General features: G+C 37.8%; 2 protein-coding genes across 2 annotated transcripts in view; one reads left to right on the plus strand and one right to left on the minus strand.

The window, feature by feature from the left end:
* Positions 1-15,524, plus strand: part of asic1a (acid-sensing (proton-gated) ion channel 1a) — a 31,936-nt gene extending 16,412 nt beyond the window's left edge. The window contains exons 5-10 of the mRNA XM_022670228.2: positions 3-153; positions 2,676-2,732; positions 3,918-4,071; positions 5,711-5,802; positions 6,240-6,319; positions 9,619-15,524. Coding sequence (XP_022525949.2) covers positions 3-153; positions 2,676-2,732; positions 3,918-4,071; positions 5,711-5,802; positions 6,240-6,319; positions 9,619-9,735 — 651 coding nt within the window. The 3' untranslated portion in view covers positions 9,736-15,524. The remainder of the gene's footprint in view (positions 1-2; positions 154-2,675; positions 2,733-3,917; positions 4,072-5,710; positions 5,803-6,239; positions 6,320-9,618) is intronic.
* The window catches only part of dohh (deoxyhypusine hydroxylase/monooxygenase), a 133,561-nt gene that overhangs the window by 77,919 nt on the left and 36,594 nt on the right, over positions 1-19,048 (minus strand). The gene's annotated exons all lie outside the window — the stretch shown is intronic.

Raw genomic sequence — 19,048 nt, forward strand, 5'->3', positions numbered from 1 at the left:
AGCTGGTCTATCTGCCCCCTCCCTGGGGGAACTGCAAGACAGGAACACTGGACTCCGACTTCTTCACTGCCTACAGCATCAGCGCATGCCGCATCGACTGCGAGACACGATACCTTGTTGAGAATTGCAACTGTCGAATGGTTCACATGCCTGGTAAGAACACAAATATATACACAGAGCCCCACTTCATTCATATGCAAACAGAAGAAAACAAGAAACAACAGAACAAACAAGAACAGCCAAGGACAAACACAGAACTGGAACCACAAAACATCCAAAAGACCAGACAAAGAATACTGAAACAAAGGGGCTTTATATTTACACACTGGGAGACTGGGAACACCTGGGGAAGATAACAAGGGGGCAGGTTAACAAACAACCACAGGTGAGAACACTGATGACAGGGCGGGCAAGGACAGAGACAAGACAACAAAACAAATAGGCAGAGAAGCAGGACAGAAACAAAAAGGACAAAAAGAAAAAAACATTCAAGATATACAAGGGTAAAGGTGTGACACTCACAACATATTTTATTGAATTAATTATTTAAAACTGATGTTTTTGGGTAAATTAATGACAGTTTCAGTAGTTCTCCCTTTTTGCACATATACAAAACCAATACATATACCGTATTTTTCGGACTATAAGGCGCACTTAAAAACTTTTAATTTTCACAAAAATTGACAGTGCGTCTTATAATACGGTGCGCCTTTTGTATGGATTTTACTCGTCAGGTTGTAAGGAGCTGTAAACACACACTCCGTGCAGCGTTATAGAGAGTTTCAGTGCTATACAGAGTCCAGAGCCGTGCAGCTCCGAGGCTGAGCAGCAATAGCATTAGCTAGATGCTAACCGCTAAGCTAGCTAGCTTATTCACTGAGATCAGTATTATCTAAATTTTACTCGTCAGGTTGTAAGGAGCAGTAAACACACACTCCGTGCAGCGTTATACAGAGTTTCAGTGCTATACAGAGTCCAGAGCCGTGCAGCTCCGAGGCTGGAGCAGCAAATAGCATTAGCTAGCTTATTCACTGTTCAGAGATCAGTATTATCTAAATTTTACCCGTCAGGTGTAAGGAGCAGTAAACACACACTCCGTGCAGAGCCATGCCGCTCCGAGGCTGGAGCAGCAATAGCATTAGCTAGATGCTAACCGCTTAGCTAGCTAGCTTTTTCACTGTTCAGAGATCAGTATTTTCTAAATTTAGCACTTTTAATACTGCTGGAGCAGTATTATTAGAGTTAGATGCTAATCGCTAAGCGTTCACCGTTCAGAGGTGAGTTATCGGCCTGTAAGTCTGTGCTGCTTTGCCTGGCTAGCATTAGCTAGATGCTAAGCGCTAACTCTCTCAGAGGTGAGTTTTATCAGCCTGTAATCTGCTTGTTTACCGTGTTAAAACAAGCTACGGGGGACGAATCGCTAGCTAATATCTCACTGTCTTACCAGAACACGCAGGATTACTCAGTGTAACGCTGTCGTTTAAGTTTGGGTTAACTTTACTAGTTTAGGTGACTAGCTAGCGTGCTAGCGGATAGCTATGCTAACGCTGGTGCAGCAAGCCTTAGTGGACATCTGGAAATCTAAGCTTACTGTAAATAAACTGAAGCACGTTACTCACCCAAATAAACAGTTTTCAGGAGAGGAATCTGTGTAGATTAATATCCAGCACTCGTTTGACTTTGAAAGAGCTAACGTTAGATTTGTATACTGAGACGCTCCACCGGCAAGCGACCACCCCCGGTGGGGGAAGGGAAACATGGCGCCACCCCTGTTCACTTTGATATAGGCACCCTTTCTAGTGTCACTTAACGCGCCTTATAATGCGATGCGCCCTATGTATGGAAAAATAGCAGAAAATAGGCGTTCTTTGAAAGTGCGTCTTATAATACGGTGCGCCTTATAGTCCGAAAAATACGGTACTTTTATTGACATTATTATAGTTTTCTGTTTTTGAACATTATTTAACCCTTTCAGACCTGAATTTGGTGCCAGTGATGGACATAGATAAATTATATTTACAACACTGTTTTCTGTCTGCAATGCACACAAAATAAAAACTCTAATATTCAAATTTAAAATCTAAAAACATTAAATCCAATTAACTAAAACAGCTAACTATTTTTTACATCTATTGCATTGGAACCCTGTTTTATTTTTATTTTAGATTTAATATTGACCTTTTTGTTCACATACCATCCCTACACACTAAAATAAAAAATGATTTATAGTGTGATTAAAAATCACATACAATTCGTGAAAATGAGCTCTTTTAATTTGCCTCTTTGGCTCTAATGCTGTTTTATTCCAGTGCAGTGGGCGGGGCTAAGATATTCATTGGCTTATAAACTTTTTCATTGGCTCGTTAGTAGTCTATTCTGATTAACAACAATTCCTAAGTTAGTGTTATGTGCAATAAAACATTTGAAAAAAGAAGTGAATATGAAATATATTATAATGGAGACAGGGTCTGAAAGGGTTAAGGCAGCAAATCACCAGTTATCAGCTTTCTGGCCACTGTAACTGCACTCACATCCAAAACACTTCACTAGAAGCTTCTCCAGGATGTAGAAAAAAATACAGGCATCTGTGCTTATCTGGTGCAGATAAAAATAAAGCTGCTGTAATTTCTGTACTTAATGATGAAATGGCATGTTTCTCATTACTGCCCCTTCAGGTGATGCACCGTACTGCACCCCGGAGCTGTATAAGGAATGTGCACATCCAGCCCTTGGTAAGAGGCAACATTATTAATGTGCGTTACTCGAGATTATTTAGTTTCTAACATAATCTACATAATATGCAATGTGTTCTATATACACTTTGAATCTTAGTTGATTGCAGGGAGTGTGAACCCAAAACATATTATCTGTTTTATCTGCTCAATTTCATTAAATTTTAAATATACATGCATTTTCACCACCATCCTTGAGTTGAAGCTGTTCTGTATGGAGGAATGGGCTAGGTCTGTGTTTTTTTTTTTACACTAAAAGGTGCACCACATTATAAGGCGCATTATCAATAAACATCTATTTTCTGGTCTATTTTCATACATTTCATACAAGATGCACTGGGTAATAATGCGCATTATGTGATACTAGTAAGGAACAGGGGTGTTGCCATGTTTCTCTTCTAATTCAGCAGGTCTATAAACTGTAATCTACACGGATTTCTCTCCTGAAAACTGTTTATTTGGATGGGTAAAGCACCTACGTTGTTTTTACAGTAAGCTTAGATTTCCAGATTTCCACTAAGGCTAGGTGCAGCAGCATTAGCATTAGTGGCTAACCCAGCTGATATTAGCTAGCTGTTTATCCTACTTAGCTTTTTTTTAACACAGTAAACACGCGGGCTACAGTCAGATATACTCACGGTGAAAGATACTAAACGGCAAAAGAGCTAGCGCTTAGCAGCTAATGCTAATTTTAAATGTCTTTAAAACGTTTTGAGAAGGAATGGCACTATTAAAGTTAAGGTAGTAAAAGCTTTACCTTTACAGCATTTTTTTTTAATGTTTTGCAGGCCTGAAAGGCAGGAATGGATGTGTATTGACAAATGAAAATAAAAGTCGAACAGATAGACCATAAAAAGTCTTTGTTTTATTGCATTTTCCCTTCTGTCCCAACCATTTCTAAATTCTGGTTGCATTTTTAAGCTCAACATGAACTTTAGAACTGCAGCTTTTGTTATATATCTATGTGGCTAAAGCTTAAAATCTATACTGCAGTTTAGAAGTAATGGTATACCATATACAGACTATAAATCGTCCAGCGCCGTTTATAAATGATCTGTGTTGAGAGTCCTGAGAGCAGCTGGAGCCGACCTCAGCATCATTATGTTCTCCTGCTCTCCACCATTTAGAGAACGAGTTGTTCTGAGTGCTGGAATAAAAGTGTTTTTGTGTTTCTGTTTTCCTGAGATTTCCTGGTGGAGCGGGATAATGACTACTGCCTGTGTGAGACTCCGTGTAACACCACCCGCTACAGCAAAGAGCTCTCCTTCGTCAAGATCCCCAGCAAAGCCTCTGCCAAGTACCTCGCCAAGAAGTTCAGCAAGTCCGAGAAGTACATCGCGTGAGTGCTGCGTCTGCTTCGGCTGCACAGTTTAGCGCTGAATGTGTTTAGTGTGTGTAACTGTCTGAGGTGCTGAGTGCTGTGTGCTCCACAGCGTGAAGAAAGGAACTGACACATTGTAAACAGTGCCATATTGGAAAATGTCCACACTGTATCCAGCCGGAAACTTTTTTAACGAGCTAAAGTCTGCCTGCAGCCTCATTTACATAAGCTTTAACGAGCTTATTTGACATATTTGCATGACGGAACATACAGTATTTTTAATTGTCCAGAAAATAAAAGTGCCAGAAGATACATTTTGTTTGTTTTGTGGTTTAATGTTAATTATTTTCTACTTGCCACAGTAATAATAATATCTAAAAAACTAGAAAAGTACATTTCCTGAAGCAAACTCAGGAAGGTTGAGCAGCTAATGTGGTTCCCACCAGTTACTTGCTGCTAAGTGCTAAGTTGATAAGGTGTTGCAAGGTGGTTGGTATGGTGTCCCTGCTGGTTTGTATGGTGTTGCCAGGTGGTTGCTAATGTGTTACAGAGTGATGTTTAACATTCTGCTAGGTCATTGCTATGATATCCAAAGTCATTGCTGATAGTTGACTGCTGTGGTATCCAAAAGGGTTGCGAGGTGGTTGCTATGATGTCCCAGGTGGTTGTTATGTTGTTAAATGTTGGTAAATGGATGCTAGCTGGTTGCTAAGCTGTTGCTAAGGCGTTGCTAGGTGGTTGCTAAAGTGCTGCTAAGTTGTTGCTATGGTGTTCAAGATGGTTGTTTTGTTGTTGCGAAGTGGTTGCTAAGTTATTGCTAAGATGTTGCAGCAGTCAGTCTGTTGATCTATGCGTTTGCTGTGGTAATGTGTCAGTTGCTAAGGTGTTACTTGGTGGTTTGTACTTCCAGTTTTGTTTCAAGTGGTTCCTACAACTGGTTGTTGTGAATGAATGGAAGTTAATGGGAGGAAGGAGGGATGAAAGAATGACAAACAAATAAGTGTGGTCAGTATAGCTGTGGATTAGAGCTTGGGGACCTTTATGGCTTGGTCATGTGTGAAAATAAGTAGGAGTTAATAGGAGAAAAAATAAAAATAAAATGACAAACAAATGTGGGTTAAAAAACGACTATGAATTTGTTTTACAGGAGCCTCCCCTAAGATCCTGTATCCAAAACAATGATCGTAAAATGTCAGTGTCTCAGAAACAGCATTGTAGGGGATGGTCCAGCGGATTAAGGCGCTGCAACTATGATCGGGAGATCGCTGGTTTAAATCCCAGTCATGCAGCTTGCCATCAGCTTGCCAGAGCCCAGAGAGAGCACAATTGGTCTTGCTCTCTATGGGTGGGTAGATGGTGTTCTTTCCCATCATCACTCCAAAGGGTGATGTCGATCAACACAAGGCTGCGTCTGTGAGCTGATGTATGAGAACTGAGTTGCTGCGCTTTCCTGCTGATGCTGCTCAGCAATGCTGCATCAGCAACAGTTCAAAAAGAGTCAATAGCTGATTTCACAATTGTTGGAGTAGGTGGGACAATCGGCCAGATAAACTGGGAAAAAAACAAGAGAAATTTTAAAATTTAAAAGGTGTGTGAGGTGTGCTTGTGTACAGTTTTTTGATGCCAACCAAACTGCTGTGTGTTTCTGTATCTGCAGAGACAACGTTTTGGTGCTGGACGTCTTTTTTGAAGCTCTGAACTACGAGACCATTGAGCAGAGGAAAGCTTATGAAGTGGCAGGTCTTCTGGGTAAGTCCATCAGTCACTGGTTTTGATTGAACTGTGGTCAGGCTTTAATCTGATAGTCTTCTATGGATAATCTACAGATGCCTCTAGGAGTTAGGGTTTGTTTAAGAGTGTGGAGGAATTACAGTTTTTGATGCAGTGTGGTTTCAGGCATCAGAGATCAGGGGTGATCAGTTGATAAATATACAAATCCCTTTCAATATTTCATTGAGAAACATCTGTTTGAAATCATATTATTTATATGTTTTTACCTCATTATTATCCCCCAACTTTATTTGTTTTGCAGGCTGGTAATGCAGGAATGGATGTAGTATATTAATTAATGAAAAGGTGAAAAGTTGAACAGATAAAACATTAAATATCTTGGGTTAAAACTGTGTGTGTGTGTGTGTGTGTGTGTGTGTGTGTGTGTGTGTGTGTTTGTGTGTTCATTTCTCTAGGTGATATCGGGGGACAGATGGGACTCTTCATTGGAGCAAGCATCCTCACCATTCTTGAGCTTTTTGACTATCTGTATGAGGTAACCAATCGTCTGATCTTATCTGATCTGATAATCCATTTTTTTAATTTCATCTTGTGAGAGGATGAGAGAAGTAGACAGCCTAAATACAGGAAACTTTATTACATTGACAAAACAAAACACTAGAAAAAAAGACTAGGAGAAAAACTAGCGATGTCAAATTAGAAAATAGGGTTCCCGCGGGTCCTTAAATTAAAATGTGGTGTTAAATTGTCTTAAATTTACTGTACATTTAATGCTGGGAAAACACAGTGGCCCACAACAAACCGGGACGAGAACTAAGATTAATGAGAGCTAGCTAACATTAGCGGCGAGTTAGCTAACATACTAACTTTAGCGGTGAGCTAGCTACGTTAACAGGGAGAGAACTAAGATGAACAGAGAGCTAACTAACCTTAGTGGCAAGCTAGCTAACATACTAACTTTAGCGGCGAGCTAGCTACGTTAACAGTGAGAGAACTAAGGTAAACGGAGTGCTAGCTAACGTTAGCAGTGAGCTGGCTAACACACTAACATTAGTGGCGAGCTAGCTGCATTACCGGGGAGAGAACTAAGGTCAATGGAGAGCTAGCTAACATACTAACGTTAGCAGCGAGCTAGCTATGTTAACAGGGAGAGAACTAAGATGAACAGTGAGCTAACTAACGTTAGTGGCGAGCTAGCTAACATACTAACTTTAGCTGCGAGCTAGCTACATTAACAGTGAGAGAACTAAGGTGAACGGAGCGCTAGCTAACATTAGCAGTGAGCTGGCTAACATACTAACGCTAGTGGCGAGCTAGCACCGTTACCGGGGAGAGAACTAAGGTTAACAGAGGGCTAGCTAACTGGAAGGTCAAAATAAGTCTTGACTAAGAGTATAATAAATAAATAATTTTGGTCTGCATTTTTGGGTTTTAAATTATATTTATTGAGGTCTTAAAAAGCATAAAATTTGACTTTCAAAATGTTGCAAGAACCCTGATTGTTTTGAAACACTTCATCAGAGTCTGTATTAAAATGGAAAAAGCTAGTGTCCGGATCTGACTTTAGAGCATGGGAAAAAATGCTCTAAATTTGCATCACTCTTGCAAATTTAGAGTTTAGAGGGACTACATCAAGGTTGTGACACCCAGGTTAAAGAACTCCTGCTCTAGACCACAGTACATTTACCTGATATTGAGTTACAAATGTAATATGTTCCAGTCCCAGGCCACAGACTATTCAAATAACCAATCATGTAGCATTCATTAATACACGCTGCCTCTGTATTCAAGCATTTAGACAAGTATGTGCAAGTGCCAGGCTAAGCTCTGCAAAAAAAAAAAGCCTTTAAGAGAGACCTGAGCTGTTTAATAATGAGTACTCGGGGGAAGATCCTGCAATTACTATTTGCTTCTGGACCTGCTACACCCACGCGGCTCATTAGACCAAATTTCCCTTTAGACGTCCTGTTAAAATGTCAGACTCATTTTCTACAAAGAATTTTTTTCTGTTTAGGTAGAGCGCTGAGCTCGAATGGTGCGTTTTTTTGTCTACGCACTGCTTTGTCCAGAGACCAATCAAGCACATCAGTTAATGTTAGTATTTTGTGTTCTTGTTAATGAGGCTGACATCATAAACACGTTCTGAGAAGAGCTCGAGCGGATTCATCTGGCTCTTATTGTTTTTGGATAAGGTTTATGGAGGTTTATACTCTTACGGGTGTAATAAAGCCAAAACTAGAAAAACTGGATGAGGAAGTGGGTGGATGTGGAGCTGCCTAGTGGCAGGTCTAGAGGTGCTTCAAAACAGCCCTGGTAGACCCTATTGACTTTTAAAATTAGTTTTTTATAGTTATTTTATAAGCCACATGAATGATACACTACCAGTCATGTGTTTTAGAAGACCCCAGTATTTTTACTAGTCCAGTTAGCAGTACTGTATGGCCTTGACATGGTGTTTTTTTATTTTATCATCAAACTTATCAATCAAACTTTATTTATATATAACCTTTCAGACAAATAAGATTGAAAAAATAGAACTAATAATTTAATATAAAATAGACAAAAAAACAAATTAAATGTTACAATGTATACACAGTTATTAAGATATATACATACATGTGTACATGGTTATAAAGAAATTAAGATTTTTTAAGTTTTTAAGATTAAAGTCTGAATGTGCAGTGCTGTGTTAATGATAAAAAATTTCCAACAGTACTAATGTAAAGAAATGCCAAATTTACAAAAAGATAGAAATAATAAAATGTGTATGCATTAATATACATACATAACCCCCTTTTTAAACCATACTTTTAAAAGTGTAATATTCTTACATTTTTACTTAAAAAAATAAAAATAAAAATAAAAATAACAAAAAGGTTCACAGTGTTACTTGTAATTGTGAGGTAGGTGTTACCCACTGTTTCTCTGCTGGGTAAACACTAATTTCTCGTCCTCTTCTGTGTCTTTCCTGGTCTATATCTGTGTTTCTATTTGTAATTCTGCCCCCTCGTTACCTGTCCCCAGGTGTTTTCTGTCTACTTCTGTATATATAGCCCCTTTGTTTCTGTGTTCCCTTGTCGGTTCTTGTGCGTGTTTAACGTTAGTCAGGTTGCATGCTTCTTTGTCTAAGGTTTAATCTGTGTTTCCTTGTTGTTTTAGTTCTGTTTCTTTGTTTGTTAATAAATATTACTCGCTATTGTGTCCACCTACTCGTCTCCCTGCAGCACCTTGACAACAACTGTACAGTGTGGAGGGCTGTGGTTTGCTGTTCTCCATGCATTTTCTGTAATCCGAGTTTCTAATTCTGTATATTTTTCATAATTTTAGCAAATCTGTCTGTGGACACTCCTCATGTTTGTTTAAAATTCTCTTTTTCTCTCTCACTCTCTTATTCTGGGGCGGCACAGTGGCGCAGTCGGTAGCACTTCCGCCTCACAGCAAGACGGCCTGGGTTCGATTCCCGGCTGGGGCGACCCGGGTCTTTCTGTGTGGAGTTTGCACGTTCTCCCTGTGTCTGCGTGGGTTTCCTCCGGGTTCTCCGGTTTCCTCCCACAGTCCAAAGACGGCACGTTCAGGCTAATTGGAACTTGATTGAAATTGCCCCTTAGGTGTGAGTGTGTGAGTGAATGTGTCTGTGTGTCTGTCTGTGTCCGTCTGCCCTGCGATGGATTGGTGGCCTGTCCAGGGTGTATCCTGCCTTCTGCCCAATGCCTGCTGGGATAGGCTCCAGCCCCCACGCGACCCTTCACGGATTAAGCGGTTGACAATGAGATGAGATGAGATGAGACTCTCTTATTCTCTTTCTCTCTCTCTTTCTGTCTTTCTTTCTCTCAGGTGGCCAAGTACAAGCTGTGTCGCTGTTCCGAAAAGAAGAATCAGAGCAGCAGCGCGGATCACGGCACCGTTCTGGGCCTCGACGACGTCAAATGTCACGTCAGCAACTTCCACTGAAGACGTCCAGCCTGAACTAGCTCCCCTGCAGCTTTCCTGGAACGACACTAGTGCTGCTGATGCGGTCATCAACAGACTGACCTGTTTATTTACCAACATCATGCATTCTAGAGTTGTACAGATTCCTGTCCCAGAACCCGTTAATCTTTTACCATGCGAGATTTTCTATTCACAGACATGTGGAAATGTTTTTGGTCGCTCTGAATTTCAGTGTGATATGGTTTCGGCAGGCGTCCGTGAATCTCGTAAATGTGCAGCGAATTGACAAATCTGCGGCTGGCATGCTGAGCTATGCAATGGAACAGAGAGAGAGAGAAAAATTGGGAGAGTTTGTTTTAATCTTTTTTTGTTTACTGGTTGTGTTTTGTGTTGAGATGATTGTATAGTGGATGAAAGATTCCGGAAATCTTGCACGGTACCAGCATAAGCTAGCAACACAATCATTACAGTCTGAGGGCTCTTTGACCCCGTTTACGCCTAGCCACTTCATGTGATTTGAGTATCAGAATCAAATAGGGATATGGACCAAACCACATAAAAACAACTGTATACTATGGTGTCTATGGATCCTTAAAATGTGTCAAAAAGGCATAAATTACTTTTAACTCTTAAAATCTAACAAAAGGGCTTAAGTTCTTGGCATTTCGCAATTTCCACATTTTATTTGCAAGTTAGCTTCCTAATTTAATGACAAACTGAAAATGGAATCAACAATACTATTAATAATTCTGAGTAGTGCTATTGTCAGGTTTGTGAGTCAGGTTTGTGGTACTAAAGTTCTTTAATTTAACAAAAACTGGTTGGATAGCCCTTATTGTAAACATTCTGTAAACTTACTACTGACGCTATGTGCTTTTTGCAATTTTGCTATTGCAAATATCTTACCATATTTTTTGTACTATGAGGCACACTTAAAAATTCTTTAATTTTTCCAAAAATTGACAATGCGTCTTATGCGGTGCTCCTTATGTATGAATTCCACCAGTCAGGTATTAAGGAGCAGTAAAGCAACTCTGCTGAAGTACAGTGTGATGAAGATTAGTTTTCAGTGAACTTTCTCCAGCATTAAGGCTGGGGGCAGCAGAATTAGCATTTACATCTCACTAGCACTTTCGTTAGCAGCTACTGCTAATGCTGCTGCACCCAGCCTTAGTGCTGGAATAACTGAAAATTTAGCCGTAGCAAAATATTGGAAATCTAACCTTACTGTAAATAAACAGAAGCACTTTACTCACCAAAATAAACAGTTTTCAGAAGAGAAATCTGTGTAGATTAACATCCAGTGCTCGTTTAAATTAAAAATATATATGTTTTTAAGAATTGCAGTTTTGTATACTTATTCCCTTCCCCCAGCTTCCCTATTATAAGGGAAACATGGCGACACCCTTAATCACTTCAATGTAGGGCATCCTTACTAGTGTTGCTTATTGCGCCTTATAATCCAGTGGGCTTTATTATCCAAAAAATGTGGTAATATTTTTTAAGGTATATTAAAATTAAATCTACATTTAATTTATGCTTACCCGCAGATACCTTGATAAATGCTCCCAAGGCGCATTTAAAACAGAAGCGATGTGATCACTCAAATCACTTCAGGAGGTGACTACCAAGTGTAAATGCATGTGGTTAAAACCTTATCAGCTTCCAATCCAGATACTACTCACATGAAGTGACCATGGATAAACTGAGCTTCAGCCTAGTTGACTGATTTAAGCCCTGAAGTGTTACAAATGTGATAAATCATTGTGCCAAAACTATTAACATTGAAGTGGCCATTTATAATAATAACAAATTATAATGCATCAGTTCTGAACACTCTCAAGTCAACAGTGTTTTTAATCATTTTTCAGTCTAAACACTTATAGTCATAATTTAAGCCTGTGGAACTGCAACATTGTTTTTCAGTGCCATCATTTAAAACTGAATTTTGGAATTTCAAAACACTCAATATTCTGACACTAAATTGGAAAAATACTAATTTTTGATTAATTATCTTTGTGATATCACAAAAAACAACACATTTCAATTTTTAAACCTATGTCACTCATTCACACTGAAAATTGAACAGCTGATTAGTGCTTTAGCCATATTGCTTTTAAAACAAGGTACAATAGGGCAGAATAGCCAATCAGAAAATATTTCATTTACATATATAACACTTATAGACTTACTAAGTAAGTTAAGCTGTAAATATGTAGAATTGGTTGAGTTTTTGGTCATCTTAAAGCAACCATATGATGAAAAGGTTATTATAATCATTTTTTAATAAAAATAATTATCTGTTAACATTATTAAAATTTTAAAGCACTAACACTAAATGGCAAAAAAAAAGCCCATTTTGAATAAATTGTCTTTGTTATGTTACAATTAATCAGTCTTAAATGAGAGAATGTTTTCTATTTCTTTATTTATATTTGTTTATTTATAATAAAATAATTACGGACATCCAATACATTAACATCCAAAAATATGTATATGGACACTTTGGGAATTGTACTGTTAGAGTACAGGGTAGAGTGTTCTTTAGTTCATTCCCAGAATTCTGCCACACACTGCCCTTAGACTTGTATTATAAATGAGTTTAAAGTGTAATTTGGGTTTTGTTGTTTTTGGATCAGAACCGTATGTCGGGTTTAATGACGGCGGCCATAAATCTGACTTTATAAAGCAGTGACCGGACTGCACAAACCCAGCAAGACAAATCACACGCACACACACACACACACACACACACACACTGAATGCTCCGCAGTGGGCCGCTTTATGATGTCATCGGTCCGCACCTGTTCTGAGTGGGACAGTGAGCTGGAGGTTAGCCCAGTGGCTACCTACCTGGCTTTGCATGAGAGCGCTTGCCTTATGTATGTACTGATGTATGTGTACGTAGATGTCTGATGGCATGTTCGTCGTAAGAGTGGTAAAGCATATATGTGTGCGCATATGAGTGTGCGTGTGTGAATGCATGTGTGTATGCGTTTATATATGTACACTACCGGCCAAAAGTTTTAGAACACGCACACATATACTTTTTGCATATGTTCTCTAACCGCTGAACCATTCCTACCCCTCATCATTTTAGCCAAAGACTTTTAACCAGCTAGAGGTTGTTAACCAATGACTTGTTACATTATATTAATACACAGTCCAGTCAGAATATTATGACCACCTCCTTGTACATTTTTTCAGTTACACTGATAATATAAGCCTTTTTTTAGTTCTATTAATACAGATTGTAGTCCTGTATCTTGTTTCTTTCCATACTTTATTATTATCCTAATTTCTCCTTGTTCTTCAATAGGATAGACCACCACAGAGCAGCTGTTATCATTTGGGTGGTGGGGTCTTTCTCAACAATACATTAAATGCATTGCATTTAGTGGATACTTTTATTCAAAGCGTCTTACAAATAATGAGTTAAATAAACAAAGCAATAGATGACATAAAAAAAATAAGTTTAAATAAAATATTTAGCAAGGATTCAAAGAGGTCTGAAGTGTAAATTTTGGATAGGGGAAAAAGAATGAGGATGGCACATATATGCACTTAAAATCCTTTAATTTTCCCAAAAATGATCAGTGCTCCTTATAGTCTGGTGCGCCTTGTGTATAAATTCTACCAGTCAGGTATTAAGGAGCAGTAAAGCCACTCCACTAAAGTACAGAGTTATACAGGAGTTTTAGTTTAGTTCTCCAGCACTGAGGCTGGAGCAGTATTAGCATAGACTGCTAAATTAGCTCTTTCGCAGTTCAGTGGTGAGTATTATTGGACAGCAGCCTGCTGCTAACCCTGGCTAGCACTGCTGAAGCAGCATTAGCTTAGCTGCTAACTGCAGCGCTAGCTCTTTTGCCGTTCAGAGGTGAGTATTATCGGCGTGTAGCCTGCATGTTTACTTTGTTAAAACAAGCTATGTGGGACGAGACTGCTAGATAATATCGCCCTGTCTTACCGGAACACTCTTAGTAGGTCTCTTAGTTAAATTCTGTTGGGGAGTTAGCAGCTTATGCTAATGCTGCTATAGCCATCCTTAGTGAAAACCTCTGTAAATAAGCTTACTGTAAATAAATTGGAAGTGCTTTACTCAACCAAATAAATGTTTTTCAGTAGAGAAATCTGTGTAGATTAATATCTAACGCTCATTTGACTTTGAAAGAAAAGTGTGGCTTTTTTTTTAAGAATTACAGTTTTGTTTTCTGAGGCGCTGAATTAGAAGAAAAACATGGCGACACCCCTGTTCCTTACTAGTGTCGCATAATGCACCTTATGTATGAAAATAGACCAGAAACTATATGTTCCTTGATAGTTGATTGATAATCTGGATATTCTAAGTGTGGGGAAAAAAACTAATTGTTTCTACAAATTATTCTAATTGAAATGTGTCTTTGTTTAATTATTTTTCAGTTTTTAGCTATTCCTCATTTCTTATATTTGTATAATTTTAGGTTACTGAATTTGAACCTGGACCATTTCAGGTTATTAACTGGACTTTTAAATGTCAAAAATGGAGAGTGTCCTAAACCTTTGGCCGGTAGTCAGCGTTTGTGTGCATGGCTGTATGCGTCCATGCATGTGTGTATATACTCGTGGTGTGTGTTACAGTGGTGTCCCGTGCACTGCAGGGCAGATGAGTATTTTTAAACGATGAAGAGAGATTGGATTGTTTTCATAGCTTAACGCCGAGCCACACCAAAACAAAACAAACCTACAGAATGTGCCAAAAGTCTGCGGACAGGCCCATCTCTATGTTTCTTATATTATTTAATGTGTGTTTGCATCCGTCTACCTCTTAGTTGGTGGTGATTATGAGTTTAGGTACAGTTTGTGCAGTTTAACATGGACTATTATTGCTCAGCTGGATGGTGGAGTATTGATATACTGTAGCTAGGCCTGTCTCAATAACTGTGGGGCTTTTTTGTTTGTTTGTTTTTTAGATAATATATTGTCCTTAAAATAATTTAGATAAATTGTGATATTATTGTTATTTTAAGACATTTTTATGCCATTGATATAATGATAAAATAAATGCATAATTGTAGTGCAATATTATGTCATTTTAAAGAGCAATGATATTTAAGATTAATCTTAATTATTAACACTATTGCAAACATATGCCAAAATATAAATATAAAAAAATTCAAAATGTCCTAAATATATAAAACAGTTCTGACTGATTTAGCACACCAAGGCACTGTCACTGTGATTCAAGGATCATCAGCTAAATCCCAGATCTTTCTGTTTTCCATCAGCAGCCAGAGTCCGAGAGAGCACAATTCTCTTTTTTGCCATTCTCTCTCTGGTTGGGTAGATGGAGCTCAATCCCCACATCACTGTTTGTGTGATGTTCCTCAGCACAGATATTGTATTGGGTGTCGATTGACGCTGAATTTTCAGCAGTTGGAAAGGGGGTGGAGTCTAATTTTACATGTATCAGAGGAGGCATGCTCTTGTCCTGACCCTCATACAGAGCACTTATTGGTTATTTGGCCTTGAAAACTGGGGAGAAAATGAGCTAAAATTAGAAATAAAGATCAGCAAAATCTGTTGAGACTATATCCATATATTGTATATTGTATAAGTTGATAATGTAATTATCGTGACAGGCCTAGCCTTGCCTATGTTCAATTTGTTTTACAGTTTAAGTGCTCAGATCACTTCAGAACTAGAGAAATGTACAGTACTAAGTTATTATTATTATGATTATTGTTATTACAGTTGGTATCTGTATTGATTTGATGCTTATCATGTGGCTGTATTGTTTGTGATTTTTCTAATGAATAAATGTAAGGAATAGACTTGTGGAATAGATGCTTGTGTTTTATGGTAACAGCACGCTGGGTATGAAGGACTTCCATGAAATGTACCTGAATAGTTCATTTTATTTACAAAACAAACATAGAGCAGCTTCTCAGAATCAAGAATTTGAGGACAGCACTAACACAATTTACTTAAACAGTGCACAAGAAAAGGCCCTGACAAAATTTAAATATTTAATTCAGTATGAATCTGCATACTGTGTGTAGATTTTGACATGTAATTGTGGAGTGCTTTAATACAGTATAAATCTACAGTATGTGTAGTTTTTACAATTGGACTCTAATAATTAAGAAAGTATAATCCAGTATGAAACTGCCGTGTGTAGTTTTTACAGTTGGACTCTATTAATGCAGGAAGTGTAATCCAGTATGTATCTGAAGTATGCAGTTTTTAACTTCTAGCAGTGGAGCCATTACAATCCAGTATGAATCTGCAGTGCGAGTTTTTTTTTATTTCTAGCAGTGGAGATGTTACAACCCAGTATAAAGCTGCAATGTGTAGTTTTTAATTAATAGCAGTGGAGCCATTATAATCCAGTATGTATTTGCAGTGTCGTATTCTCTACAGTCTGACTGTAATAATTATTAAAATATTATAATCCAGCTTGAATGTGCAGTGTGCATAGTATTTACAGTTGATCTGTAATAATTGAGGAAATATTATCCAGTATGAATCTGCAGTGTATAGTTTTTACAGTTCAACAGTAGCGTGATTAGAATCCATTGTGAATCAACAGTGTGACTTAAATGCAGTACGAATCATCAGTGTGTAGTTTTTTACAGTTGGACTGTAATAATTAAGGAAATATAATTCATAATGAATCTGCAATGTCTAAAGTGATTATAATCCAGTATGAATCTTGACTGTTGACGCATTCACTGTCACAGTATTAACTGTACAACAATTGTAATCCAATATGAATCTGCAGGGTGTGTAGAATTTATAGTCTGACTGTAATAATTGTGGAAATATTATAACCCAGTATGAATTTGCAGGGTATAGTTTTTTTTACAGTCTAACAGTAAAGTGATTATAAACCAATATGAATCTTGACTGTCAAAGCATTCACTGTTACATTATTAAATGTACAGTGATTATGATCCAGTATGAATCTAGAATGCTTGTAGTGTTTAGAGTCTAACTGTAGAGTCTAAACTGTGGGATGATTATAATCCAGAATGAATTTACTTTGTGCTCAATTTTTACAACTGCAAAGTGATAAAAACCCATTAGGAGTCTACAGTGTTAACCTGCATTATGTGTAGTTATCACAGTCTGTCAGTAATAACTGTGGTATAATTATAATCTAGTATGAATATATTTTGTGCTCAATTTTTACAACTGCAAAGTGATAAAAACCCATTGGGAGTCTACAGTGTGAATCTACATTATGTGTAGTTATCACAGTCTGACAGTAATAACTGGAATAATTATAATCCAGTATGAATCTACTGTGTGCTCAATTTTACTACTGCAAAGTGATAATAACCCATTAGGAGTCTACAGTGAGATTCTACTTTATGTGTAGTTATAACAGTCTGACATTAATAGTTGTGGTATAATTATAATCCAGTATGAATCTACTTTGTGCTCAATTTGTACAACTGCAAAGTGATAATAACCCATTAGGAGTCTACAGTGTGAATGTGCATTATGTGTAGTTATCACAGTCTGACAGTAATAACTGTGGTATAATTATAATCCAGTATGAATCTACTGTGTGCTCAATTTGTACAACTGCAAAGTGATAATAACCCATTATGATTCTACAGTGTAAATGTGCATTATGTGTAGTAATCACAGTCTGACAGTAATAACTGTGGTATGATTATAATCCAGTATGAATCTTCAGTATGTGTAAATGTTGTGTTTTATTGTGACTACAGGCAGAGCTTTTGTATGGGGATAATACAGTAGAATGAGGTGTCTGAAATGATCAAAACGCAACTCTACATGAGAAGATCATGGATAAGAGGACTGATATAAACGTAAAGCTTCATGTACGGGTCAGTCGTGAAGCTCGTTACTAATAACGACAGCCGTTGGGGAGAGAATAAGGAGGCGATAGGTGCCTATTCATTAAAATTTCAAGATGATACAGGTGAGTCTTTCATCACAGCAGGAGGGTGATCAGCACATGCAAATGTAAATCCGTCTGAGGTGGTCAGTCTGTTTCATAGAAACCAGCTGAAGAACCCGGGGGGTGGGGGGTTCATCCCTCCACCCACATAGCCGTCTAGTCTGTTTGGGGAGAATCATTAAATCTAGTCTAGAGCTGCTGCCAGCAGTCATTTTTCAGATGAAAGAATTATGACAGGAGCTGATTAATAGAAGCTTCATCTTCAGCAGAGCTACTGCACTGATATATGGATCAACTTCATACTGCATCTTCTTCTGAAACCTGGAGTCTCTGTGCACTCCCTCTCACTCCTTAATCCGAGTTAACATCAATATATTCTCGTAAATATACGTTAAACATAAGTGTAATACCATTACAATATTCGTATAGCAAGCAGTTTCTCTGATTTTGCTATGTATAGGTATATGTTTGAGTAAAATGAAAATTGTTGTTTTATTCTATAAACTACAGACAACATTTCTCCCAAATGCCAAACAAAAATATTGTCATTTAGAGCATTTATTTGCAGAAAATGAGAAATGGCTGAAATAACGAAAAGATGCAGAGCTTTTAGACCTTAAATAATGCAAAGACAACAAGTTCATATTCATAAAGTTTTAAGAGTTTGTAATATAATCAAGAGGAAGCTGGATGATCACAAGCCATCAAACCAAGCTGAACTGCTTGACTTTTTGCACCAGGAGTAAAGCAGCATAAAGTTATTCAAAAGCAGTGTGTAAGACTGGTGGAGGAGAACATGCCAAGATGCAAGAACACTGTGATTTAAAAAAACAGGGTTATTCCACCAAATACTGATTTCTGAACTATTAAAACTTTATGAATATGAACTTTGTTATTATGAAAGCTCTTTATATTTTTTGTTTTTTCATCCATTTCTTATTTTCTACAAATGTTGTTAGTATTTTTTTCCAGGGCTGTATATTTATTTATTTATTTATGTATATATATATATATATATATATATATATATATATATATTTGCTTTCTTGCATTCTCCTCTGCACTTTTATTTACGTCTTATTCTTTACTCATCTCTTTTCTCTCTTCTCCCCGCTTCTGTAAACTAATCGTATCACCTCGAGCTGTGGACTGATTAATGAGCAGTGATTAATGAATTCATGGCTTTCTGCTCTCAGATCTGAGGTTTTATTTATCTCTCAGTAGAGCTGAATATAAGTGTTGGGACGCTGCTGTAAATGAATGGCACCCATTTAGCTTTTTTGGTCCAGTGAAAGTAAAGTTAACAGCACAGAGAGATCCATTCATCTCCATTAAATCACCATAACACACAGAGCTCACTATCCCTCACATCTACACTGAGTTATACAGCTATACAGTTACACACTGACAGATTCCCCAGAC

The sequence above is a fragment of the Astyanax mexicanus genome, chromosome 12, assembly GCF_023375975.1.
Source record: "Astyanax mexicanus isolate ESR-SI-001 chromosome 12, AstMex3_surface, whole genome shotgun sequence".
Lineage (NCBI taxonomy): Eukaryota > Metazoa > Chordata > Actinopteri > Characiformes > Acestrorhamphidae > Astyanax > Astyanax mexicanus.